At 41.0% G+C, this 26,643-nt stretch overlaps 1 protein-coding gene across 1 annotated transcript in view; it reads right to left on the bottom strand.

The window, feature by feature from the left end:
* ERGIC1 (endoplasmic reticulum-golgi intermediate compartment 1) overlaps positions 1-26,643 on the bottom strand; it is a 168,600-nt gene that overhangs the window by 26,690 nt on the left and 115,267 nt on the right. The window contains exons 4-7 of the mRNA XM_056811581.1: positions 26,432-26,526; positions 24,891-25,015; positions 13,177-13,281; positions 6,555-6,615 (exon numbers count right to left, since the gene is read on the bottom strand). Of these exons, the coding sequence (XP_056667559.1) occupies positions 6,555-6,615; positions 13,177-13,281; positions 24,891-25,015; positions 26,432-26,526 (386 nt within the window). The remainder of the gene's footprint in view (positions 1-6,554; positions 6,616-13,176; positions 13,282-24,890; positions 25,016-26,431; positions 26,527-26,643) is intronic.

Raw genomic sequence — 26,643 nt, 5'->3', positions numbered from 1 at the left:
AGTCTAACTTCCTCAGATTACAGATGATCAAATGGAGGCCCAATAAAATTACTCAACTAAGGTCACATAGCCAGTAAGTAAAAGAGCCTAGGTCTTCTGATTCCAAATCCAGTACTCTTCCTACTCTACCCCAATGATCATTATTGTTCTTCTGGTGTCTCAGATAGATCCTTTACATCATAAATTAAGAAACTAGGAGATTCAGTTGGAAGGGGTTAGAGAGGTATTTTCTTTACCTGCTTGGTTTCATCTTATCTCTCTAGTTTTAGTCTAATCCAAGCAAACCTACATATTCTAGAGCATTTTTCACCGGAGAGAATTCTGTAAGGATGGTTTACCTTTGATCCTATATAAAGGATTATAGTTACTGAATCATTTACAGATTATTATTAAAAGAACATCCCATTTTATAAGTGAACATGGTAACTAGCATTCCTGGTTACTTTGGTACTTTGAAGAAACCAGAAATGTTCCAGTGGATCTGTGGTCTCATCAGTGTGGCTGCCCTCTCCACTGGGACAGAATCTCTCGCTGTGTGGGACTGTAGGCCATATCCTTCCATAAAAGTCACTATTGAGGATTTATTAGAAGTCTTCTTCTAGAACAGGGATTCTTAACCTTTTTTGTGACGTGGATCCCTTTGGCAGTTTGGTGAAGAAGTCTATGGAACCTTTCTCAGAATGTTTTTAAATGTATAAAATAAAAAATAGAAATATATAGAATTACAAAGAAAACCAATTATACTGAAATGCAGTTATCAAAATGATTTTTTTTAAACCTGTAACTTCCATTTTAGAATTAATACTGTGTATTGGTTTCAAGGCAGAAGAGCAGTAAGGGCTAGGCAATGGGGGTTAAGTGACTTCTCCAGGGTCACACTGCTAGGATGTGCCTGAAGTCTGATTTTCCAGGCTCAGAGGATTGAGAGTCAGGCCCAGAGATGGGAGGTCCTGGGTTCAAATCTCTTCTAGGTCTTAATTATTTGCTGGTGGTATTGGGTGTATTTCACCCAACCATTTAGTTCTCTATTTTCCTTTGAGTCACCTACAATTTTGAGTCCATAATCCTAAGACTGACAGCTATATAGCAATACTAGGAGAATACTGATGTTGAATATTGATGTTGGTGGGTTTTTGAGTCAGTGAGCAGCTGGTGATTCTTAGCTTCTTCTTTCTTTTTTTTTTTTTAAACATTGTTACCTTCTGTCTTTGAATCAATACTAAGTATTGATTCCAAAGCAGAAGAGTGGTTAAGGGCTAGGCAATCTGGATTAAGTGATTTGCTTAAGGTCAAATTTGAACCCAAGTCTTCCCATCTCCAGGTTTGGCACTCTATCCATTGAGTCACATAACTACCCCTGATTCTTAGCATCTTCTAACCATTCTCACTGCTTCAAATAGTACAGCAGAATGTTGTAAATATTTTGTGTATACTTATTGTACATGTCATCTTCCCAACAGAATATACACTCCTTGAAGGCAAGGAGCATTTTGTTTTTGTCTCCATTCCATTGAAATGCTTAATAAATGCTTGTTGATAAATTCATTGGCCTAGAATTGAATCCTAGTTTTGCCATTTATGATCTTGGGGCAAACTGCTTCATCTTTCTGGGTCTTAGCTGTAAAATCAGGAGAGTTGGACTAAATAGTTTCCATGACCCTTTCCTGCTCTATAGCTGAGATCCTCTCGTCGCTGCTGAAGGAGGAGGGGATAAGGTGAGGCTAAGGTCTGCTTTTCTTCCTTTATGTTTTGTGGGCTGCATTGACCAAAGGACTGATTACCTCATGCCCATATTCTGATGGTCAGCATGTGGGCACTTAGCTCGGCTGGCCCTTGAAAGGCAGACACACACTGTCACTGGGTTTGTGCTCAAGCCTCTGAGCCCAGCTCAGCAGAACCTGCCAGACTGTGCTCTATTAGCCCAGGCTTTTAGAGTGCAGGGTCACCTCCACACTGTGCTGAAGCAGCCAAGCAACCTTTCTGGGGAGAAACTCTGGCTGCTAAAATTAAAAATACTTTTAATCACTACAATCGGAACTGGAGACCTGAATCTCTGGAAACACCCTACAGAGTGTAATGAAGCCATTCAAATGAGTCAGGAATTTTCTTCTGCAAAGACACACAATGCTCCAAAGACTGGGAAAAGCATTTGTCTTGGGAGTAAGAGAAACTGAGTTTGCATCCCAACTCAGGCATTTACTGACTGTGTGACCTGGGGCAAACCACTGAATTTCCCTAAGCCTCAGTTTCCTTTTTATGGGGGTAACAATATTTGGACTCCTGACCTCACAGAATGAGGAAAACTTGTTCTAACCTCCAAGAGCTATAAAATTTAAAGTCACTGGTAATAGATGTAGAGATGGAAGACACTTCTGGTACTATCTAGTCCAGTTTTCTCCTTTCACAAATAAGGAAACTAAGGCCCAGAAGGAACAAATGACTTGCACAGGTAATAAGCACCAGAGATGGGGCTTTAACCCAGGACCTCTAACTCCAACTCCCTCCCCTATATCATGCTGCCTCTGCCTCCTTAGGCTTAGATTTCTATCATGTTTTCACACATTTTGTTGTTGTTTAGTTGTTTGACTCTTCATGACCCCATGGACCATATCTATGGTTTTTTTTTTTGGTTTGTTTTTTTAAACCCTTACTTTCCATATTAGAATTGATACTGTATTGGTTCCAAGGCAGAAGAGCGGTAAAGTCTAGGCAATGGGGGTTAAGGGACATGCCCAGGGTCACACATCTAGGAAATGTCTAAGGTTATATTTGAACCTAGATCCTCCCATCTGTAGGAGACACCCAGCTGTTCTCAATGGGATTTTCTTGGAAAGGATCCTGGGATGGTTTGCCATTTCCTTTTCCAGTGGGTCCTTTTGTCAGGCAATCAGAGGTTAAGTGATGTGCCTCAGCTAGGAAGCCTCTGAAGCCCCATTTGACCTTCCTGCCTCCAGGCCCAGCCCTCTATCCATTGGACCACCTAGATGCCTCCTGGGCATACAACTAGGAATTGTCTGAGGCTGGATTTGAACTTAGATCTTCCAGGTTCCTGGCTCAGTGCTCTTAACCATTGAGCCATGGCTGCTCCTGCTTTCACACATTGGATGCCCCTAATCTCTCCCTCCCAGATCCACATACTACTCAGCCCCTTACCCCCTAGTCTCCTTACTAAATAGGGAAGCACAGAGAAGGGTTTGTCATCTTTCTGTCTCTTCCAAAAGCATTTAGTACATGTTTTGGGCCTCAGTGGGTTCTCTGGGTGAAAGGCTTGGCAAGAATCCCTATAGTGACTTGAACAAATGTTTCCTTGAATACTCTCTGTATAGACAGCTTTACATAAAATACTAGAAGTCATAAGATCCCAGGCCCATTAGAGGTCTCAAAGGAAAGAGGTCTTGGAGGCCACTGAGTCCAAACTTTTCATTTAATAGGTAATAAGCTTCAAAGAATGAATTTCAACCTAGATCTGGTCTCTGAAATGAAATAGAGAGTGATCTCTGATCTAAGGGGGCTCCTAATGGTTAGAATTAAAAGAATATTGGATGGAAATGGATTTAGGAGATGACACTGCCAAAGTCATGTGGGCTCTCCTTCAGGCTACCAATATCCTTTCCATGATGAGGTTGAACTGGGTGATCTCAAGGTGCCTTGTAGCTTCTGACCTTCTATATTTTCCATACCAAAGTGAAAATTCTGGCTGGGGGCACAACGCGCTGGAGGTCCAGGCCTTCTCTGGGAAAAAAAAATGAGATGTTAAGTTGCCAAGGCTAGTTGCTAAGTATGAAAGCAGCCTTGAGCAGAGGGAAGGAGCCAGTACAATGCAGCTGCTCTCACAGGCATATGGTAGCCTCAGGATTGAACACCTTTCTGCTGACTAAGTGCTTCAGGGGCAAGAATTTTAAAAATGTAAAGAAAGTGAGAAGTTAGCAATAGGAGGAAGGAAGTAGAAAAGAGCAGACAGGGTTAGGTCACCTCTCTGGAGCTGGCTGGGCATATTTTCAAAATGCCAGACTACTCTCTCTCTCTCTTTTTTTTTAATTCTTATCTTCCATCTTAGAATCAGTACTGTGTATTGGTTCCAAGGTAGAAGAGTGGTAAGGGCTAAACAAGGGGGGGGTTAAGTGATTTTCCCAGGTCAGATTTGAACCTAGAACCTCCCATCTCTAGGTCTGGCTCTTCACCCATTGAGCAGGGGTGCAGCCAAGATGGTGGTGGAGTAACAGGGGAATCTTTGAGCTGCTCTGAATTTCCTTCCAAAGCAATCATTACAAAGCTTCTCAAAAGGACAGAAGTCAAAGCAGGACTAGCAAAGGGGCTCCACCTCTGGACACAGTGTAAAAGGTAGGCAGTGAGAGGGGATTTCTATATTATAATGGGGCAAAGCTGCACAAGGAAAAGCACTGGTTGATCACCCCTCCTCTCCCCCCCACTCCCCAGACAGGACCAGCGCAATCCACTAAGTCACTGTGCTGCCCCAAAATGCTAGACTACTTTGAAGGGCTTTCCATCATGGAAAACATTAGGCCTTCTATTCTACTCAGTAAAATTTTAATTCTACTTTACAGCACGATAAGGATGGGGAAAATTTCTTCAGACTCAGGTACGTGGCACAGTGGAGAGAGGGCCAGGCCTGGAGTCAGAAAGACTCATCTTCCCGAGTTCCAATCTGGCCTCAGACAGTTACTAGCTCTGTGATGCTGGACAAGTTGCTTAACCCTGTTTATCTCGGTTTCCTCATCTGTAAAATGAGCTGGAAAGAAATGGCAAGCACCCCAGTATCTTTGCCAAGAAAATCTCAAATGTAGTCACAGAATCTGACATGACTGATATAATTAAACAACAAAAGACTTCTTCAGGTTATTGTCTTTTATGGGCTCAACAATTTCATCCTATCCCAAACCTTTCTTGGTCCACCTTTTCATTGCCATTACTAGCCAGTTGAAATATTCCATGTGATCTTAAGCAGAGACTAGCTATGGCCTTAGAATAAAATGTGCTGTAGCATATAGGAATACCATCGAGAAAAAAGTGCTATGAATGCGTACTTGACTGGGAGCCCAACCCTCCTTCTTGTACAAATCACTTCCCATTTGAGACTGTTTCTGCACTTCCATCAACTTATTATTGTGTCAACTATGTGCTAAGCTGGGGATACAAAAGGATGCTAAAGATAGTTTCTGCTCTCAAGGAGTTCACAATCTAATGGATGTAGGGGAGAAATAAGAACAGGAGTCAGACTAGATCCCTTTATAGGACTAAATCCTATCTCTCTTTGGATGATATCCTTTAGCCATACTTTAGTCAAAAAATGTACACATATTTGAGTGGTATAGGAGTATATGTATGTGTAAATCATATTTGTGAATGTTTTTGCATATGGGGGTATGTGTTTAGGTTTGTTTATTACTTAGTCTCCAGGTGTAACGACTTTTCATGCCACTGGACCCAGGCTTCCAACACCGAGAGAGTGGGACTGTCTCTGTGCATCGACTTTTCCACTTAAATCTCCTTCACGCACAAGTGTTTTTATGCACACTCATCTAACATAGATGAAAACGCACAAAGACAATCATCATCCTTGGTTACCAAGAGACTACGACTACTACTACTATTACTTAGTCTAATAGAAAATGCATAAAAGTTGCAGCAGAGTAGAAGAAATAAAGGACCATTTCAAGAATGGGGGCAGTTTACAAAAGAGGAAAAAAAAATTGAACAGCCAGTTGTAGGATTATAGAATTTTAGGGGCTGCGACCTTCTCAATTTAGAAAGGAAGAAACTGAGGCAGAGAGAGACCTCCATTGGAGCCAAGATTCCATCCTAGGTTCTCATCCTCCAAATTCCAGTGCTCTTTTCATTATACCACATGGCCTCTTCTCAATTCAACAGATATTCCCAGCATGTACTGTGCGCTAACTTCTAGGGAAAACAAAGATGAATGATGACATAGCATTGTACCCTTAAGTAACCTACACTCCAACAATCTCTTTTTTCCATCCACTGAAAAACATATTCCAATCCATCAAGTATTTAAGCAGGGTGCTAGATCTAGAATCAAGAAGATTTAGACTGAAGTCCTAACTCAAACACAAACTAACTGTGTGGATTCCAGGGGGAAGTAATTTAGAAAAATTAGATTTCTGAGCCTCAAATTCCTCATCTACAAAATGGGGATAAGAATAGCACCTATCTCGTAGTGTGGCTTTGAGGCTCCAATGAGATAACCTATGAAAAGCACTTTTCAAACCCTGAAGAGCTATCCTTATCAGCACCATTATTATTAGAGCAGCCTGAGTAGAAGCTGGGAATAATTGTAACAAGATAACAGGTCAAACTGGACCTACCTGCATAAACAGACTAAATCTCTAGGTGTGGTCAGGTTAGAAAGAGCCTTAGCTTTCCCTAATTAAAGAACACATCACAGAGCCTGATTCCAGAACTCCAAAGCATCAGTTATAATTCTGTTGGCCTCTGAGCAAGATGGTATACTTCTTCAACTCCTGCTGCATTTATGAGTCCAGTGACTGAAGCATGCTCTAATCTGAGATACGTACGGTTAGAAGTGAGTTTGTCAGCTCCTCCTAGAGCGTTGAATGCTCCATGAATGTTCTGAACCTGGAAACAAACACAGCTTGTATCAATAATTTCCACAGAAGATCAGAAGGATTAGGAGAAGTTTATTATAAGTCATTTAGAGCAAGGATTCTTAACTCTTTAGTACTCAGGACACCTTTGGCAGACTCCCTTCTCAGAATAATAATAATAATAATGCTTATTATTATTATTGTTTTTAAGAATGGCTCTCCTGGGGACAGCTGGGTGGCTCAGTGCATTGGGAGACAGACGTAGAAATGGGAGCTCCTGGGTTCAAATCTGGCCTTAGATACTTCCTAGCCCTGTGACCCTGGGCAAGTCACTTAACCCCCATTGCCTAGCCCTTACCACTCTTCTGCCTTGGAATCAATACCCAGTATTGATTCTAAGATGAAAGATAAGGGTTTAAAAAAAAAAGATTGACTCTTCCCAGGTTGTCCAAGCTGGAAGTGTAAGGGCTACTACTTAATAGCACAGAAGTTTCTATCTTGGTTGGTTCATCTTGCCTTAGGCAGACTCTGTGCCTAGGAACTTACCATATTGATTCCAAACTTAGTGTGGACACCTAACTTCTGAGCTCAGGAGATACACCAGCCTCAGCCTGCCCAGTAGCTCTGATTCCGTGTATCATCATACCTGAGCTCAGAATTATGGTGTTTTCATATTCACATCTGAAGGAATGCTAACTTTCAGTTAGAGCAGTGGTGAGACACACAAACAGAAACAGAGCCATTAAACCATCATAGGAATCCGTGTGGGTCACATACTGATTTAGAAAGACTAAATAGTAACATCATCTGTATTCTATTATATTTTCACTTATTTTATTAAATATTTCTCAATTAAATTTTAACCTGGCTTGGGCCACAAATGGCATGTTTTACACCCCTGGGTTAGAGGACAGAGAAAACAAGATATTAATTATTTTCCCAGCCTACCTAGTTCATGGCGCTCTAAAATCCTCAGAGGTCAAGTAACTTGCCAGAATTCACACAGGTACAAGTGACTGGGTCACGATTTGAAACTGGAGCCTTTGACTCCAAAGTCAGCCTTTTTACTATTATACTGCATTGTTTTTCATAAACAAGAAGGGATTTATGCTGAGGCTTGAAGGAATGTTGTGACAGAAAGCAAAGAGCAGTGGAGAGAAGCTTTGCTAGGCAATGATTAAACCATTTGGCCAGAGCAGAGGGTTTGGAAAGGTGGGTAATTTGGAGATGAGGCTCAAAATGCAGGTTGGGGGTCTTTGTCTCCTTTACTATAACCAAAGTGCTGTGTCAAGAAATTGAAAATAAGATGATCTTTTAGAGGTCAGTATCCTCTTTCTACCATCTCCTGGTCCTCCAACTAAATTCAGTTCTTTATAGACTCCACAAATCCAAATGTGGATTCTATAGTCCACAGTCCAAATGGCCCGTATGAAACTGAATTCCCTCCATTTATAAAAGGGAAAACCCACCAGCCTTCCTCTGAGCTGGCAAAGCTGATAACATGCTTCCCTCTACAGAAAACTAATTCATGTGCTTCTAAACCCTATACGCTCTCTGTTCTACTCCTCCACCGCTAGCAGAAATTTGGTCCCTAAAGCCTGGGAACCTTAGAAGCATCTTAACTTTCCATTTCTCCTTTTGTTAATTTCTCCAGATGCCATCTTCTCTGTACTTATCCCTTTCCTGATATCTGCTGATCCACATTCTTCCTAGCTATCTAATTGTTCTCTTTCTGCTCTGTATTTCAAACATTGCTTTCTTGCCCTTCAGTATGCTCAAGGCTTTCCATTATTAAATAAACTTTGACTTGGCACAGTCTTCCCTCCTCTTCCACTGGTTTGGCCTTGGCCTTCTGCCCTTTAAAAAATAAACAAACGGGGCAGCTGGGTAGCTCAGTGGATTGAGAGCCAGGCCTAGAGATGGGAGGTCCTAGGTTCAAATCTGGCCTCAGACACTTCCCAGCTGTGTGACCCTGGGCAAGTCACTTGATCCCCATTGCCTAGCCCTTACCCTTTTTCTGCTTTAGAACCAATATACAGTATTGATTTCAAGATGGAAGGTAAGAATTTAAACAAACAAAACCCCTTTAATATTTTTAGAATTGATGCTAGGTATAAGTTGCAAGGCAGAAGACCATGAAGGAGTAGGCAACTGGAATTAAATGACTTGCCCAGGGTCACACAGCTAGGAAGTATCTGAAGCCTGATTTGAACCCAGGTCCTTCTGATTCCAAGTCTGGTGCTCTATCTACTGAGTTGCAAGCTAGAGAATATCAAAGGTGATGGTGATAATAAATGATCTTGACAATAAATCTCCATGCACTGAAGACTGGCTGAAGGTGCTGGAAATGCTTAGCTTGGAAAAGAGAAGATTTAGGGGATAGGGATGGGACAGGGACAATATAGATGTCTTCAAGTAACTAGAAGAGCCACCACATAAGGATTAGACTTGTTTTGCCTGACACCAGGGGTCAGAGCCAAGATGCTGCAGGGAGACACATTTAGGCTCTATGTAAGGAAAATCCTCTCGTGATTAAATCTGCTCTAAGTTGGAATTGACTGTCTCAGACCACTGTAGATCCTTCATTACTGAAGGTCTTTGGACAGAGAAAGGTTGGATAATCATTTGTCAGAGACAGAGAGGTAAAGTATTTATTAAGTACTTAGTATGAGCCATGCCAAGAACTATGCTAATAGAATCATTGCCCTCGAAAAACTTACATTCCTTTTTTTTTTAACCCTCATCTTCCATCTTAGAATCAATAATTGGCTCCAAGGCAGAAGAGTGGTAAGGGCTAGGCAATGGGGGTTAAGTGACTTGCCCAGGGTCACACAGCTGGGAAGTGTCTGAGGTCAGACAGGGCTGGCTCTCAATCCACTGAGCCATCTAGCTGCCCTATAGCCATCCTATTTTGATACTTGTCCTTCTACACAAAATTTCTTCCAATTGTCTATAGCTGTTATGTTAATTTATTACACTTCCTTTCTCCTTAGCTCCCTATTAGTTGTCTGCCATGTTACTCAAGTGCTTAACACAGAGCCTGGCACAAAGATAGTTCTATATAAATGCTACTTACTATTCTGATTCTACTGAGACAGCTCTATGGCTACTCAATGCCTCTTGCTATAACCTAGAGATCTTTCTTCCCTACTACACTTGAATGTCAACAACTTCCTTCTAGATACTCTTAAACTTGGACTTCTGACTCAGTGGCTTCCTCTTTCCTTTCTGACTCTTTCCACCCATGTTGTTTTTCTTCCCTTTGCCAATTGAGGCTGACCACCACATTGGTCACATTGCTTTTTCCATATTTCCATTCTTAAGGAACTTGTCTAGTCACATGATATTTCATGAATTCTTGTATAGAAAGAGCTCCCAGATCCAAAGCTCTAGCCTTGAATTCTTATTTTCTAAGTACTCCATTTCCAGTTGTCTAAAGATATGAACAGGGACTGCTGGGTGGCTCAGAGAGTCAGCCCCAGAGATGGGAGGTCCTGGGTTCAAATATGACCTCAGACACTACCTAGCTGTGTGACCCTTGGAAAGTCACTTAAACCTTATTCCCTAGCTCTTTTGCCTTGGAACCAAAACACAGTATTGATTCTAAGATGGACGGTAAGGGTTAAAAAAAAAAGACACAAACATTTGATTGAGGGGAGAGATATAGACAATTACCCCATAACAATTAATTTAAAAAAACATGTATTAATCATCTCTTATTATGTACCAGGCTTCATGCAAACCAAGAAAAGGCCTAGAGATGGGAGGTCCTGGGTTCAAATCTGACCTCAGACACTTCTTAGCTGTATGTGCTGATTGCCTAGCCCTTACCTCTCTTCTGCCTTGCAACTAATACTTTTAGTATCATTCATAAAGGGGTTTAGAAACTTTTTTTTTACATATGATTGGTCATGTGGTTTGATGCATATATGATCAGGTTTTGACTTTGAAAGATCACTCTATTGCAAATATGAATAATATGGAAATAGGCTTTGAACAATGATTTATGTATAACCCAGTGGAATTGCTTGTCAGCTGCAGGAGGGGGGGAGGGAAGAACATGAATTATGTAATCATGGAAAAATATTCTAAATTAACTAATTAAAAAAACAAATTTTAACAATCTTTTTATTAATTGTGAGTTCCAAAGTCTCTCCCTCTCCTACCCATTAAGAAGGCAAACAATATACATCTGAATTAATCTATGTAATATATTTATTAATATATTTATACCAGTTATGTTTGTATATTCATCTATACATATAGGCAATATACATCAACTGTACATGTGAATTTGCCTTTAAAAGCTAGAAAGGATAGAGGCTTTTAGTGTCCTTATTTGTTGAAGAAACTGAGGCAAACACATGTTAAGTGTCTTGGTCAAGGTCACATAGCTATGTGTCTGAAGCTGAATTTGAACTCAAGTCTTTCTGATTCCAGGGCCAGCATTCTATTTACCACGCTACCAGATGCCTCTAGGTCTACTATACCATGAAGGTGGTTTGTAGTCATGTAACCAGATAGTGGAAGAATAAGACCAACACTCAGAACTTCTGACACTATAGATGCAAGCACATCTTTTTCACTTCTATATGTTCCATCACTTCAGTTAGATTAAGTGGCAGGTCAGTATGGCTCAGTGGATATAGAATGATGGATCTGAAGTCAGAAAGCCTTGAATTCAAATCCCAACTCAGATAATTACTAGCTCTGTGGTCCTGGGTGAGTCATTTAATGCATGCTTCAGTTTCCTCAACTGTAAAGTAGAGATAATAATGACACCTATTTTGTAGGGTTATAATGAGGATAAAATGTGATAATATGTGTTTTGCAAACCTTAAAGTGCTATCTAAATTCCAGCTATTATTATTTATTATTTTTACAAATATAGGTAGAGTAGATTTTTAAAAATCTCAATGCCCTTTGGGTAGCATACATAGTTGCCCCCCACCATAAGTATCACTTGACTATTTTTCCATGGCAACTTGTGAACAAAAAAATGGTCCAAGAGACATTATCAAAAACAGACACGGCAAGAAAAGGAGTTAGGTCAGTCATGGAGTCAGAATAAAGGACAACAAGGTGCCTACACTGTTATCAGCGAATCCTGGATTTAGAGATGGGACTTACATTCTAAATCCTGACTCGACTATTTCTTTCCTATGTGACTTTGGGCATGTCACTTGAGTTCCTTGGGTCTCGGGTCCTAGTCTGTAAAAAGAGAGGGTCTCTTTAGAAAGCCTCTAAGGCGACTAGCTCTAGGCTCACATGAGGTCCCCAGTTTTTGGGTCAATCCCCTAAGGAAGAATTATAGAGACGCAGGGGCAAGAATCTCCCAGGACATAAAGATGTAGATGGGCTGCAATCTGCCCTGGTAGAAGGATTGCTCATAGCCATGAGATGGGAGATCTACTGAAGGATATGTACTTGTGTGAGATGCTGGCCAAAGGAATTCTGGGGAAGCCCCAGTCCCTGGCCTTTTAGTGTAAAGAACTGACCTAGGAAAGAGCAATCAGCAAGATCTCATGAGAACAAATAGCAAAGACGATTTCTCTGGCCTTGAACCTTTTCCAAAGAAAAACAATGATGCTTTAAAAGCACAATTTCTCTGGCCTTGAACTTTTTCTAAAGAAAAACAATGATGCTTTAAAAGCGCCTAACATGATTTTTTGCATAATAGAAAGTTTATTATAGGTCAGCACATGCTTGGATGTGACTGGTCATGGAACAGGTTGTTAAGATTACGACAGCATGAGTTGTTCCTGTTGGGCAATCAAATGAATAGAGTGATTGGGAAACCAGTAACGTAGTTATGGAATTGAGTGTATGAGAGTGAGTGCATGTAGTGTGTACGAAGAGTGAGAAAAGATATCACCAAGGCCATGAGATCAGATCAAAGCAGGTTATAGGAGTACAGCAGAATAAGTAGGACCAAGAGGGAAATCATGAATTGCATCAAGTTAAGTGCCAACCTAGTTGAAGCAGAAGGATGGAGGAGACACTGAAGTTCACCTGAGAGGACTGAGAAAAGTAGCACTGACTTTCTTTAGAAGAATTCTATGGGCAAGTAGGTGCCCAGTGGATAGAAGTAGGCCTGGAGTCGAGAGGTCCTGGGTTCAAATCTGGCCTCAGACATTTCCTAGCTGTTCAACCCTGAACAATACACTTCATCCCAATTGCCTAGCCCTTATGGCTCCTCCACTTTAGAAATGATACTTAATATTGATTTTAAGACAGAAGGTAAAGATTTAAAAAAAAAAAGAATCCTAAACTTGGTGGGAAGAAAAGAGAAATTTTCTCCAGATAAAATCAGGAAGAAACTAAGGCATCCCCACTGTCAGGTCTCTTCCCAGAAAGGGTGGAGGGCATAAAGAGACATCTAACCCACTCTTGCCTCTTTTCCCCACCCACAATTTTACTCCACCCACCTTCTGAGTCTATGAGGCCCTCAGTAAAAAGCATTTTCCCAAGGGTAAATGTCATCCACCCTTTAAATGACCCCTTTCACCCAGATGCCCAATTCACTTAGAAATAACAAACCTCTCTTGGTCTCAGTATCACAATTTCAAGTCACTGTGGTCAGAGAACTCACCTGCAGCGTGTCTCCAAAGGACAGCTTGTGGATGACATGAGTCATGTCTGGATTCTGGGGCTGTGCAGTGGCACTGTGTGTTGATACATGGAAGTTGCCAGGGACCTATTTGGGCCAACAGCCACAGGGCAAAAAAACACAGGAAAAACAAGCTTTTAGAAAAATGTCCCTTTCCCTCCACTCCTGATTCTACCTATGGGAAGTTGGACAGAATCCACTGGACCTGAGGATGAGTTATCCAAACTGGGATGTAAGGAGGATTCTGGGTCATTGTTCAAATATCAGGATGCATCCTAGGAAGGAGGGAAGGGAACAAGTATTTTTTGGAGCCCACTATGTACCAGGCACTGTGCTAAGCTTTGCAAATATGATCTCACCTAGAGGGATAATGACACGTGGGAAAGAGAGGGGAAGTGCCCATTACAGGTGGAAACCTCATCATTCTCGGAAGACAACGATGCCTGCGTTCCTTAAGCTCTAGAGATAGGGTATCTTACTTTAGAATAGAAGTTATAGGGACAGTTTGGTGGCTCAGTGGATAGAGAAGCCAGACTTAGAGAGACAGGAGGTCCTGGGTTCAGATCTGACCTCAGATACTTCCCAACAATGTGACTCTGGGCCAATCCCTTAACCCCAATTGGCCAGCCCTTACTGCTCTTCTGTCTTGGAATGGATAGGTAGCATTGATTATAAAACAGTTTAGAGTTAAAAAAAAAAAAGAATGTGAGTTCCTTGAGGACAGGGAGTGCTTTTGCCTTTCTTTGTATTGCTTCACAGTAAGTGCTTTAACTAGATGGCACAGAGGTTAGAGTATTGGGCCTGAAATCAAGGAGATTCCTCTTGCAGAGTTCTAAATCCAGCCTTGGACACTTACAAGTTTTGTGATCCTGGACAAGTCATTTAACCCTACTTACCTTAGTTTCTTCAACTGTAAAATGAGCCAGAGAAGGAAATGACAAATTACTCTAGTGTCTTTGCCAGGAAAACCCCAAATGGGGTCACAAAGAGTAAGACATGATTGAATAAACAAGTGAACAACAACAAAAAATGCTTATTGACTGTTGATTATCCTATCTAAATTTTACATCTTCCCCAGCACCTAACATAGAGTTCTGTGGATGGCAGATGCTTAATAAATGTTTGCTAAACTGCAAAGTTGAATAAATCTACCCTCCAGACATTCAACTGGACCTTTATTGTTCCAAAGACTAGAAGGCCAGAAATTCATCACTTTTGCTTCCCCTAACGAGATTCCTTACCTTGAGTTTCTCCTTTTTCTAAATCGCCTTCTACTACACAATTGCTAGACTGATATTTCTTTCTTCATTTTTTTTCCTTCAAATCCTTACCTTTCATCTCAGAGTCAATACCTTGTATTGGTTCCAAGGCAGAAGAGCATTAAGGGTTAGGAAATGGGGGTTAAGGGACTTGGCCAGGGTCATACAACTTGGAAGTATCTGAGACCACATTTAAACCTGGACCTCCTATGGCCTGTCTCTCAATCCCCTGAGACACCCAGTTGGCTCCTAAACGGATATATCTAAAGCACTGGCCTGACTAGGTTACAAATCCCTTAATAAAAAAGCTCCAGAGGTTCTATTGCCTTAAAGATCAAATACAAACTCCTTGGCTTGGCACTTGAAGCCCACCTCCCTTTCCTGGCTTCATCCACATCACTCCCCTACATTTCACATTTTAGCCAAATTGTCCTACTTGTCTGTTCTATCTGCCATGCCTGCAATGTCTTCTTATCTCACTTTTGCCTCTTAGATCTGGGTTCCTTCAAAGCCCAATTCAAAAGCTACTTCGTCCCCCTCAGTTGGCTGTCTCCATTAGGATTTAGTGTTTTGCTTTCCTCATATTTAGATTATATTTACCCTCCAAATTGGACCACTAGAGGCCATGCCTGGGAGGAGCTAAGGCCTTCAGCTATGTACTCCCTGAGACAATGAATCCTCCTCTTCACCCCTGGTCATTCTCTTACCAGCCTCCCAAACTCTTCTTCTTTCTCTAAAACAGAGATAAGGATAGGGGCAGAAACTATTGTTCATGGATGACTGTTCATTTCACTCTCAGATAAGCAATCTCCCTCTGCTCAAGATCTAGACAGTCTTCAAGAGTAAAAAAGGCAAACAGGAGGTCCTGGGTTCAAATCTAGTCTAAGACACTTCCTAGCTATGTGACCATGGAGAAGTCACTTATCTCCCTAGGCTTATCTTGCCTACCTGATACTACTCTCTTCTACCTTGTAACCAATATACAATATTGATTCTAAGATGGAAGGTGAGGGCTTAAAAAAAAAAGTAAAGTCAGTGTGATTAGTCTAGGGTTTGTTGTCATTCAGTCCTTTCAGTTGTATCCAACTGAAATTCAATCCCATTTAGGGTTTTCTTGGGCAAGAGAGCAGAGCAATTTGTCACTTTCTTCTCCAGTTCATTTTTACAGATTAAGAAATTGAGGCAAACAGAGTTAAGAGACTTGCCCAGGATCACACAGCTAGTAAGTATCTGAGGCCTGATTTGAACTCATGAAGATGAGTCTTCCTGACTCCAAGCCCAGTGCTCTGTCCACTGTACCATTTAGCTGCTTGGGATATGTGACATCATATTCTATATTTAAAAAGCTGCTTCTTTGAGAGCCATGATCAAACTATCACTACCATTGCTTCTGGAAAGAATGTTTCTTCCCCCCCCCCCCAACTTTACCTTCCATCATAGAATCAATACTGTGTATTGGTTCCAAGGCAGAAGAGAGGCAAGGGCTAGGCAATGGAGGTTAAGTGACTTACCCAGGGTCACACAGCTAAGAAGTCTCTGAGGCCAGATTTGAACCTAGGATCTCCAGTCTCCTTAGGTTTGGCACCCAATCCATTGAGCCACGTAACTGCCCCAGAAGAGGTGTGTTAATGGATTTCTCTATTGTTCCACTCACCATCTTTGTGACTTTTCAGACCATGACTCCCTTCCTTGGCCACTGTTTCTCCCATTAGAATGTAATAAGCTCCTTGAGGGCAAGGACTGTTTTGTCTTGGCATTTGGATCCCTAGCATTTAGCACAGTTCTTGGCACCTAGTAAGTGCTTAATTAATGGATTTTATTCATTTATTCATTTACTGATATGTGAGTATCTTGTTTCCCTTCAAGTAATATAGGAGGCTTGAGGGCAGATACTGTTCTGACTTTGTTTCTGTCTTCCCAGAACCAAGCAGAGGGTGTGGCACACAGTGGGTGCTTAATAAATGCCTACTGAATGACAAGATACTGAAGACTTTCACTAGGATCCCATGATTTCTAGGGCTCTTTTTTTTCAACCGATAGTTTGATCATCGGAAGATCTTATCTGAGGTCTGAGCTATGAGATCCCCTAAGTTAAGTGATTCAAAGAACTCCCCAATACCGGGTATTTGTCTCTCAATACGTGGGACTGCTCCACCACCCCCAAGCAGGTCTGACTCAATAACTTATTTCTATACTAGTTTCTCTCCCTTCCTCCCCGCATCGCAAGGATACTGTTTGCATCCCAGTTTGATAAAATAGGGTGACTCACCAAAACAAGTGCTGGCCTGCAGAAATGAGAAATTTTGAGGACATGTGATTTAGAAACCCACGTAGCCTTCACTAATGGACTTAAAAACATTTGGTGCCAATCACATAATGCTTGCCTAAATCCTGACTACCTCCTGCTGACTCAGTGAGTCAGTTCACTCCAAAAAAATGCCACCCAACCGAGGTTTCAAACCGTTTCAACCAAGTAGTTGAGTTGCCAACACAGTCTGAAATATTCAGTCTCTAACATCATTTGTTTTAGATGTATGGTGGCTATTCTGACTTTCCAGGATATAAACTTGTTTATAAATTCATATTAAGCTCAACTCCCCATAGATTAAAGGTAGATAATAGAAGGAGGGAAACTGTACTTTTTGGAACAAAAAAAGAGGGATAGAAAGATGTAAGTTATTCAAATTACTGAGATAAAAATAAGCCATCTCTCAGCTTCATCACGATTACTTTAAAGTTACTATCTTTTAAAACTTATCAGCAATATTAATCCACATTAATAGAAAACTTTAAAGAGAGGTGGAGAGGAATAGTGGCTAAAATCTTCCTCAAAACCAGGTAGACCTGGGTTCCAGTGTCGCCTGTGACAGATATCACCAGGTAGTGTGACTCTTACTGGGCAAATTCCTTTACCACTCAGGGCTCAACTCTCAAAATTTCAGAGAAGGTACCAGCTGGCACTGGCAGAGGGGATTTCCTGACACGATCTGGACCCAGTCTTAAAGATCCAGAAAATAAAATTCTTGCCACCAAAAATCCTAGGCACCATCAACATGAGAAACCAATATGATTTGATGAGTGGAAATGACATTCAAGAAGAAGCGCTGCCATTTATTGAAACCTTCCATTAAGTGTTATCTTCCTCATTAGAATGGAAGTTTGTTGAAGTTGTTTTTCAGTCATGTCTGATTCTTCATGATCTCCATTTGGGATATTGGAGTGGTTCTGCCATTTGCTTCTTTAACTCATTTTACAGATGAGGAGCCTGAGGCAGAGTTAAATGACTTGCCCACAGTCTCAGAGCTAGTAAGTGTTTGAGGCTAGATTTGAACTCAGGAAAATGAATCTTCCTGACTCAAAGTCCAAATACTCTCTCCACTAAGTCATCTGGCTGCCTAAGGATTTAATCAGTATCTATCAATATCTAATTCAGAGCCACAGAGACTATGACTGGGCAAAAATGTGTCACTCACATCCTATTTTAGGTGTCTGTAGCATCTCCACTTTAATTTCCTTTTGCAGGATGAAAGGACATGAACGAAATTTGGAACTCAAAATTTGGTCCCTGGAGCTAAGCCAGGGTTATAGGTCACTTACGCTTCTGTTTTCAATTTGTGTTCTTTGGAAAACAAAGTTTATAAAAGAGTGCATTCCAAACTGAAATAGAATATGACCCCAGGGAAGAAAGGAGGACCACCAAGCTCCAGACTCAGGAGATCAAGTTGGGGAGCAGATTGATTACTTTGGCATCCTACAAACTTTACTGTTACCCTTTGAAAAATGAAAGGCAGCATGGTGTAATGGAAAGAAGGCTGGCCTTGCAGTTGGGGAGGTGTGGGATCAGTGTCCAAGGCAACTCTGTCAGACTAAGTTATAGATGACACTGGGAGAGGATTTCTTCCATTGATGAGATCAGAAGCCCAAACTCCCTATAGATTCTATATTACAGTCTTTTAATTGATCCTTTTATTCTTGTATAGTGGTAGACCTTGGTTCTCAAAAGCTTCCCGTAGTATTGAAACTGGGAAAACCAGGGGCAGTTGGGTAGCACAGTGGATAGAGTGACAGGTCTGGAGTTGGGTGGACCTGGGTTCAAATTTGACCTTAGACACTTCCTAGCTGCATGATCCTGGGCAAGTCATTTAACTCTGATTGCCTATCCCCTGTTGCTCTTCTGTCTTAAAATTGATACCAAGACAGAAGATAAGGGTTTAAAAAAAAAAGGAAAAAGATACTCTGGCAAAATCTCCTAGTAAGTAACCCTTCCAATGAGGGCTCAATAAAATGGAAATCTTTCCTGCTCTCATGGAACTTGCCATGGTCACAAGGGGACTAAAGTCTTTTCAACTAGTGGCTCTACAGTGGTTGTGATATAGACCTTCAATGACCATCTCACTTCTGATGCTGGCTTCTACAATTGTTTAGAGAAGTCAGAAAAGAGACTACTGGCTAGCACTGACTTCATGTATAAATTATTAGTTTTTAATTGAACCAGTCCAATGCTATATACCTTTCTTCTTTTTTTTTAACCCTTATACCTTCCATCTTAGAATCAATACTTTATATTGGTTCCAAGGCAGAAGAGCAGTAAGGGTTTGGCAATGGGGTTTAAGTGACTTGTCCATGGTCACACAACTAAGAAGAGTCTGAGGCTAGATTTGAACCTAGAACTTCCCTCCTCCAGGCCTAGCTCTCAATCCACTGAATCACCCAGCTGCCCCCCCATAAACTTTTATTCTTGAATCCTTTCTTCCTTTGTCCTTTCACTGATCAAGCCTTGTTAAATCACAGTCCTTGATTACTCTCACCATCTGCCTCTTTTGCTTTACTCTAATGCTAGTAAATTGGAGGGTATTATAAAACTGTGCTTACTGGTTACTATGAAAATAACATCAACTGGACTCTTACTATAGCATTGTGGTCATCCTCCTCTTCCTCCTCCCAAACCAGTACCTATCCCCACTTAACAAAACAACTGTCTTTTCTCCTCAAGCTTTCCATGCTATCTCCCAACCCAATACTCATCTTTGCTGCAGACTTTAGGAAAACCAAAGGTTCTTTCTCACCCCCTCCTCTTTACCTCACAACTCCCTCTGAAATCAGCTCCTACTAATTCCTCCTTCACACTTCAGTCTCTAATGATTAGGTGCCAATGGTGCTTGCAAAGGCCAACCCCTCAACACATACCCTTGATTCTGACTCCTATATTTTTCAACAGATTGGCCCTAAAAAAACCCCTAGTCTTCCTCCTATCCTATTATCTACTCTTATTATCTGATTACTATGCACTTTTATTATCCCTCTTATCTACTAATACCTTCTCTCTGCTTCCAAATACGACCAGGTTCCCTATCCTTAAAAACTCTTGATAGATAGTACCATGCCTGCTAGCAATTGTTCTATATTTCTCTATTCCCTACCTAAACTCCTTGACAAAGCCATCTTCAATCACTGACCTCATCATTCAACTGATATTGCTCCCCTCAAAGTTTCCAATGGTACTTGATTGCCAAATCAATGGCTTCTTCTCAGTCATAATGCTTTTTGACCTTTTGCGACTCTGACCTTTAGGCTTTGTCCTAGGTCTCTTTTCTTTCTCCATTTTCTCAGCTGATAAATTCATGAGATTATCTCTAGCCAATGATTCACAGATCTGTTTGTCTAGCCCTAGTTTCTCTTTTGAGTTCTAGTCCTGCATTATCAATTATGTGTCCTTTAGACATCACAAACCCCTCATAATGAAACTCATTATTGTTCTCTCTAAACATACCACACTTCCAATAACCTAGGTTTGCAACCTGTCATCCTTGACTCTCTCTCCCTCCCTGCCAATATCTGTCTGTCTGTCTTTCTGCTTCTCTCTCTCTCTCTCTCTCTCTCTCTCTCTCTCTCACACACACACACACACACACAACTACAAGCCTGTAGCGTGTTGATACAGTATCTTTCAACTACAGTCCCTTCTATCCACTCATATTGTCACCTCTCATCTGGACATAATAATAGCCTTCTATTTGGACCACCTGTCTCAAGTCTCTCTCTTCTGAAAATCTACTTTTCACATAGCTGCCAAAGTGATTTTCTTATCTTATTTCTATTCAATAATTCCCAATGTCTTCTAATTAATTCTAGGATCAAATATAAACTCCTCTGGGACTTAAAAACCTTTATAATCTATCCCCTTCCTATTTTTCTAGTCTTTTAACACATTATTCCCCTCACAGACAACTTGTAGCCTCAGTTTCCTCAACTGTTTATAAAATGAGGGGACAGGGCCAGATGAGCTAATTTTAAGGCTCTAGAACTTAAACACTGTGCCTGGAAAACAGAAGGTATTGTTTTGTTGTTTAATCATTCAGTTGTGTCCTATTCTTCATGACTCCCATAGATGTGTGAGGATGAACCTATGGCACACATGCCCAAAAGAGCACATATAGCCCTCTCTGTGGGCATGCCTGCAGTTACCCACCAGAGTTCACGACTGGAAAGTCAGAGGGACTCAGGGCAGAGTTGTTCACCTCCTCCTCCCCATGTACCTGAGAACTTTCCTCACTTCCCCTGCCCCTCTGCCCAGCATCCAGTGGGAGTGCTTCCTCCCTCCCAGGTCTGGGGTAAAGGGGCATGGGGGTGGGTGTAGAAGGGGCATGAGGTATGGGGGGGCAGGGTCTCTAACAAGTTCACCATTACTGCCATAGACCATAATATCCATGGGGTTTTCTTCACAAAGTTGCTGGGGCAGTTTGCCATTTCCCTCTCTAGTAGATTAAGGCAAACAGGTTAAGTGACTTGCCAAAGGTCATATAGCTAGTAAGTTGCTGGGAGCCATCAGCTAGCTAAGGAGGCCATAGAGTGGCCCTTGGCAAGATGTGATTGTCCACTCAGTCCCCTTTGCATAACCTCTCTTGTCAATATCCCTTACCTATGGAATTAACATGATTATTATTTCCCCCTAGTCTCAGAAGGAATAATGCAATACCTGTACTCTAATTCTCTAAAACATCACTAAAAGATCAGACCCTTAAACCCAATCCCAAAGACTATCATGGGTTAACTTTTATTTAGGTACATAATTCCCAGCAAAACTGCAGCTACAAGCCAAGCCCAGAACTTTCCCACTCACAGAAACCTATTCTCATGGAGCCAACACACAAATTAATCATAAAGGCCCATGCAAAACGTATAAGTACATCAAGCTTCAATATGCCTTAATAACTCGATTACACAAACCAGTAACTCAGAAACTTCCTAGTAAAACCCTGAAAAATGATCACTCTAATATTAAATTTGAATTGTGCCCCCAGTACCTCTCAACCTCCTGATATGATTGTTGAATTGCCTTTTAAGAACTCTTGATTATTTCTTTTTATTAAAAGTAATAAGTAAATTTCCTTGATTGTAAGCTCAAAACTCCTCACAGGGTAGTGAGAAAATTAAGCCACCTGTGACAAAATAATTTATCTTGTGTGAAATCTTTGTTCTGTCAAGAATCAGTAATCATAATACAAGAATATAGAATGTTCATCAAGTGATTTGTTAAAAGTTAATGTATCACTTTTCTACTTATTTTTATTTAGACATTTGTGTTAGGTAATGTATCTGTGTGCCAAGAAAATGGGTATAAAAATAAACACCAAGCCTGGGGATGGTGGAGCAGCTATCAGATGCAAAGCAATCCCAAGGCTATAATGATTAAGCTGTCTTCCATTTGTTTGTTTTTTTGACTGATTGTTCGCCACCTGTCAGGAACCACTGGAGTCGAGAGTGAGGCTGGACCTTGCAAATGGCAGTAAGTGTCTGAAGCTGAATTTGAACTCAGAACTTCCTGATTCCAAGTCCATTGCACTATCCATTTAGCCACCTCACTGCCTCCTATTTAATAAATCTTTATTGACTAACTCCTCAAAGAAACCAAAATTGTGCTCTTTCTTACATACATTGTCCCACTTCCTACCTTTATGCCTCTGTAGCGGTTGTCCCCCTCATCACCCTCTCTTAGAATCCTTGGTTTCATTAAAGACTTAGCTACCTCGTCTAGTAGGCTTTTCCAGTTCCTATTCCTCCCTGTACCATCCATGCTACTAGTAGCTTCCCTTCTAAGTCTATCTTTCATCTACACTATATTTATTTTTTATATATCAATTTTTAATATCTATCTGTCTGCCTCATATCTATCTATCTAAGCCATCTTATCTGTCTGTCTGTCTATCTAATATCCATCTGTCTGTATATCTGTCTGCCTGCTTGCCTGCCTGCCTGTCTATCATTTCTACTATTAAAATGTAAGTGCCTTAAGGGCAGGCATTGCTTTTTCTTTCTCTTTGTATCTCCCAGGCCTATCACAGTGCTTTGCACATAGTAAATGCTCAGAACATGCTTGTTGATTGAAATATTATAGAATTATAGAACCAAAGAACTTGAGATCTGGAGGGAGCTTGGAAGCAAAGTAGTCCACCCCCTCTCATTTTCAGATGATGACATTAAGGCTTAGAGAGATAAAGTGGAGGAATTTTGTAAGCTTGAAAGTGCAACAGCATTGTGACTTCCCCTTAGTGACTGTCTTCTGGTTCCCTTTCTTGTGTAAACTCAAGTTGGAAGGCTGCCCCATATGTATCAGCTAGGAATGTTTCCAAATCTCTTTATTCTATAGGCTTTGGGAAATGCTCATTGGGAAAAGTGATGCTGCTTTCAACAGTTTTTCCACTGAAGACCAACAATAACTTTATTGAATAATGGAAATTCAATTTTTCTTGAGGACCAAGCAAAGTCCAGACCTGCTTCATTCTGTAAAGTTAGTGCTAGAGACTTGCTCTTTCCTATTCAGAGAGGCTAGCATGGCTTTCAAGAAGAAAGAAACTAAATTGATGACAATGGGATACACTTGCTAAGGTACCTAAGGATTTTCCTCTAATACTAAAAAAAATTACAGTTTGCTTTCCATCCCACCTTGGCACCTTGGGGCCTGTTGGACTGAGGAAGATGTAACCTCAAATCCTCACTCAGTTGCTTACTAGCTTTGTAATTCTGGGTAAGCCACTTTTCTTCCTCAGTTTCTTTAGCTGTATTATGGGAACAATAAAAGCCTCCATTTCACAGGGTTACTGTGAGGACCAAATGAGATAACATCTATTAAGTGCTTTGCAAACTTTAAAGTGCTATGTAAATGGAGAAACTAGGTGGCACAATGGATAGAGCACCAGGCGTTGGGAGGACCTGTGCTCAAATCTGACCTCAAACACTTCCTAGCTGTGTGCCCCTATCCAAGTCATTTAATCCTGTTTGCCTAGCCTTTGTCCTTCTGTCTTAGAATTAATTCTAAAACAGAAGGTAAGAGCTTTTTTTAAAAAGTGCTATTTAAATGCTAGTTGCTATTATTATTGTTGTTGTTTTGTTATAATTATTTCAATCATCATACAAAGAATTAGCAAAAAATTTTAGACAGGTTGTCCTCTGATTCAACTTCTACCCTTTAGTGGTATCAAGCTGCTAGAATTTGATGCTCCTTCCCCTTCCTTCTCCCAGGGGTAAATCAGGGAAAGAGACAAACTGTTTAGTAGACTTGGGAATAAAATAATATGAACTAAATTTTCCAGAGAATTTCCTATAAACTCTATAACCCAAGAGTCAACTCAGAGTCTAGAGAGTCAGATTTAATTAGCAAGCAGCTGAGGAAGTGGGGAGTGGAAAGTAATTGAGGAAACAGTAGGAGATCTACTGCTTACTTGCTTTATAACTTAGGGGCTATTACTTCCCTTCCTGAAGTCTCAGTTTCTTCAACCATAAAATGAGGGGACTGGGCTAAATAAGCTTGTTTAAAGGTCCAAGAACTTAGCATAGTGCTGGCACGTAGTAGGCACTTTGTTACTGTTATTTAATCAGCTATATCTGATTCTTTGTGACCCTGCAGACCCCTGAGGTTTTCTCGACAAAGATATTGGAGTGTTTGGTCATTTCCTTTTTCTCCATGGGTTTAAGGCAAGCAAAGGTTAAGTGACTTGCTCAAGGTCACATAGCAAGTAAGCCCAAAGCTCTATCCATTGAGCCATCTAGTTCCCTCCCATTTAATAAATATTCAATGACTGACTGGCTCCTTCCAGAATGACCTGTTTAATGGGGACATGGTCTATAAAATTGTTCAGGTATCCAGTTTTTTTCCTACTTAAAGACATATCCTAGAACTATACTTTTTAACTGGTTTGAAGAATAATTATGTTATTAACCACAAGATCAGACCATGTCAGCCTGATATGTCTCCAAAACTGGAATTACCTAAAACCTGTGGCCTAGTTATTTGGAGCAGCAAGATTGTCATGAATATATCTAGCCCTCTAGAGCCTCTAATTCAGGATTCAAGTTACCATGCAGTATTTCAGATTTACAAGGAAGAAGGCCAGGGAATAGGAAGGAGATGGCAGGGAGAGACTTAAGATCTCCAGTCACCTTGTTGATGCTGAACTGGCCCTCAAACCGGCAGCCTTCACCATTGTTCAGAGGGATTTTCATCGAATTGTCAATATGTCCAACTTCATGTCTCCCCATCTCATCCTGGATGTCCAGTCCTACCACTGTAAAGCACCCGGGGAACAAAAAGAACAAAGAAAGAGTCCCAATCAGAGGCAAGGGTGAAGGATGGAGGCTACCCCCAATGAATATTTATTACAAAGCATCCAGAGAAACAATGGCCAAGCACAGGAGGAAGTAAGAGCAGATCTCTTTAAATCTAAGTAGATACAGACTCTTCCTTTAACTCATAGAGTTTGGCTCAACATGAGCAGTGAATGGGCATGTGGTATAAAGATTTTATGGAGCCATGGAGGGGATGCCTTTGCCAAGTTCGAGGTTAATGAGAACCAGATGGAGTCCTACTCTCTAGCTGGAGCAAAGAAATCTGGTCTCTGGGAGAAAAGAGCTCTGAGGGTGATGAATTGGCTCCATCAAGCCCCTTTCTTAGTCTCTACTGTGCAAGGGCATCTTCCGATTTAGTAACAAATTTGTAGCTCTGGTCCATCAGTCCTAAATCCATCATCATCAAGCAACTGAGAGTCTTTGGAGTATTCCCAATTTCCAGTTGGGTACCAATGTTTCATTCTGAAAATGGGAAGAGGGACAACAGTCTACCCGGATGGCCTTATGAAATGTTGAAAGCAGTACCCATCACATTTGAGGGTGAGCCTGGAAAACATAGTCCACTAGAGAACTGCAGGTGTTTCCATGGCACATTGATACAATCCAAGGCAACAATGAAGAAGAGCAAGTAGAAATAACCTGAAAGTAAAGGTTCCTTGGTTTCAACACCATAGCATACACAGTCCTAAATTTGGGAGTGGCTGTGTGTGTATGTGCCTTAGAAAAAGAGTAAGGATAAAGGACAAGACCACCAGGGAAGCCTTCAAATTTAGGTAGACACATCAGAGGATATCCAAACCCTGGACCCAAAAATGCTGATGTGGGCTGGCTGCTTTACTGTACGCTCCAAGAGTGGAAAAGGATCTGGGGCTAAAAAAATCTTTCCATTACGCTAATGCTACCAGGTCTCCTATGTGACTAAAATTTTCCTTCTTTTAGGAGCAATGTTCCTGTAACTCTTGAATTAAAGGTCTAAGGCCAGATTTATTTTTCTAATTGAAAGAAGAAAAAAAAACATATTTGAATAGCACAGGATCCCTTACTCTGCTCCTACTCTGAGCTATAAAAAAAAATAGTGATGTAATTCCCATCTGAAGGCCCAAAAGCAATAATGAGGATGAATTCTTCATTCAGATTTTGGTTTTTCACCAAGCTGCTCTGACCGATAGTAGTCTCCTTAACAGATGTTAAAGAGGAGGTGTTATTTTAAGGGAAATGACTTAGCAGGGACTCATGGAGTTGGAGACATTAAATTCTGGGGGTAGAACTGAAGTTTACTGTGGCTTAGGGAAGTTGCCCAAACTAGAGCAAAGGTAGAATGTGAAGGGAATAAAAGAGACACTTATGGTACTTACATTCACAGTGTAAATTTGGCAAACTGATGTTCAGACTGACATCTATTTTGCCTCCACTGTCCTTATCTGGATCATCGACATACAGTTCATTCACTCTGTGGGAGAGAGAGACAAACACAAGGGTCTTCACTGTAACAGATGTGTACCACCTCTCTTGTCCTCCCACAAATCACCATAGTTTGTTCTACCCTTCTACCCCTTGGCCACTGTTT

This window comes from Monodelphis domestica, chromosome 1 (genome assembly GCF_027887165.1).
Source record: "Monodelphis domestica isolate mMonDom1 chromosome 1, mMonDom1.pri, whole genome shotgun sequence".
In the NCBI taxonomy this organism is placed as follows: Eukaryota; Metazoa; Chordata; class Mammalia; order Didelphimorphia; family Didelphidae; genus Monodelphis; species Monodelphis domestica.
This window is presented reverse-complemented; position numbering and strand designations above follow the sequence as displayed.